Here is a 2,056-nt window from a genome sequence, read left to right as displayed (position 1 = left end):
GATGGATGGATGGATGGATTTTACTTTCTTGTTTTTATTCTATTTTATGTGAAGCACTTTGTGATTTTATGTCTATGAAAGGTGCTATATAAATAAACTTTGCTTACTTACTTACTTAAACACAAACCTGCCAGTGATGATGCTTCAAACCCCAGTTTAAAATAAAATAAACCTGGTTCTGCAGTTATTTTACTGGACATGTGGAAACTTTGCCTCCTTTAAAATAGCCCAGGGTATTTCCCAGTGAAGGACTCACACAGCTGTCATGTCTAACTCGCCCTCAGATCCTCCTTTTCCTTTACTTCCACCTTTTTCCTACGTTCACGTTAGTTGTACTGTACCACTTGTATCACTGTTTTACTTTTTGCTGGGCTGTGAGTTTACTGAGGCTAAAGCTGTTTTTGTGACATCAGATCTGACCGACAGCAGCAGCTTCCAGAGAGCCAAGTTCTGGGTGAAAGARCTGCAAAACTGCGAGGAGGTAAAAGAGTTTTCTGCATTAAAGTCATTATGTGACAGAGGAATCGATGTTTTTATAACAAAGATAAAAAGTTTGTCTGCATGTGAGATTTTCAGGGAATTACTCCAGGTCTGATCAGAATGAGACCAGATTGAAGGTTTAGCCTTTAGCTTTGTTAGCGTACGAACATGTTGCTCACTTTTATTAATAACTTGYATTTTACAGGAAAATAAAACATTTTCATTTATGTCCTTCAATAAGCTGTTTGTGTGTTTTCTGTCCTGCAGCACTGTAAGATCTACCTGTGTGCCACGAAGAACGATCTGATCGAAGGAAACCGAAGTCTGCGTCAGATCGACTACCACGACGCGCAGGATTTTGCTGAAGGTGATCGGAGCTCTCCTGATCTGTAGCAGYTTTTGTTTTCTGTAAAACAGGAAACAAACATTTATAAATCAACTTGACTGTTTTTATATTTCTGAACTCTGCAGCTTTTAGTCGATCCGTATTAGCTGGAGCTTAAATAGCTAAATAAACAACACTACTGTACTTTTGTCACAAACTCATAAGTGGATTTTTGTTTCTCTGCAGAGATTGGCGCGCAGCATTTTGAGACCTCCAGTAAAACAGGAAACAATGTTGGTGAGTTCCGCTGACTCCGCCTCCTACCACAACCTGAGTTTATTTGTTGGCAGAGTACGAACGATGGTGGGTTAGGGTTTTTGACTTGGAGCTTTTCTTTGCTAAGAAGAAATTTGACTTTTGCCTCCTAAAATGTATGTACAGTCATATGAAAAACTTTGGGCAGCCTTGTTAATTTTCCTGATTTACCTTTATAAATCATTGATTGTTTGGATTAAAAATATCAGTTAAATATATCATATAGGGGACAAACACAGTGATATTAGTGAAGTGAAATGAAGTTTATATGATTTACAGAAAGTGTGCAATAATTCAAACAAAATTAGGCAGGTGCATAAATTTGGGCACCGTTTTCATTTTATTGATTTCAAAACCTTTAGAACTAATTATGTGAACTTAAATTAGGTTTGTTAAGTTCAGTGACCTTTGACCTCCATACACAGGTGACTCCAGTTATGAGAAAGGGTATTTAAGGAGGGCAATAGTAAGTTTTTCTCCTCTTTGCATCTTCTCTGAAGAGTGGGAGCATGGGAGTCTGAAAACGAGTTTCAAATGATCTGAAAACAAAGATTGTTCAGCGTCATGGTTTAGGGGAAGGAGACAGAAAGATATCTGAGAGATTTCATCTTTCAGTCTCCACTGTGAGAAACATTGTGAGAAAATGTTAGACCACAGGCACAGTTCAAGTGTAGGCTCCAAGTGGCAGACCAAGACTAATCTGGAATAAACAGAAGTGAAGGATGTTGTCCAAAACAGAGAAAATATTCAGTGAGCAGCAGGTCTGTGGACACAAATGTCTTGTTGATGCCAGAGGTCAGAGGAGAATGGGCAGACTGGTTTGAGCTGATAGAACAACAACAGTGACTCAAATAACCACTGGTTACAACCGAGGTAGGCAGAAGATCATCTCTGAACACACAACACATCTCTGAACACACAACACATCTCTGAACA

At 38.8% G+C, this 2,056-nt stretch overlaps 1 protein-coding gene across 1 annotated transcript in view; it reads left to right on the top strand.

Annotated features, from left to right (window-relative positions):
- rab24 (RAB24, member RAS oncogene family) overlaps positions 1-2,056 on the top strand; it is a 13,481-nt gene that overhangs the window by 7,003 nt on the left and 4,422 nt on the right. The window contains exons 5-7 of the mRNA XM_014029069.1: positions 414-481; positions 748-847; positions 1,052-1,102. Coding sequence (XP_013884523.1) covers positions 414-481; positions 748-847; positions 1,052-1,102 — 219 coding nt within the window. The remainder of the gene's footprint in view (positions 1-413; positions 482-747; positions 848-1,051; positions 1,103-2,056) is intronic.

Source organism: Austrofundulus limnaeus, unplaced genomic scaffold (genome assembly GCF_001266775.1).
Source record: "Austrofundulus limnaeus strain Quisiro unplaced genomic scaffold, Austrofundulus_limnaeus-1.0 Scaffold848, whole genome shotgun sequence".
NCBI lineage: Eukaryota > Metazoa > Chordata > Actinopteri > Cyprinodontiformes > Rivulidae > Austrofundulus > Austrofundulus limnaeus.
This window is presented reverse-complemented; position numbering and strand designations above follow the sequence as displayed.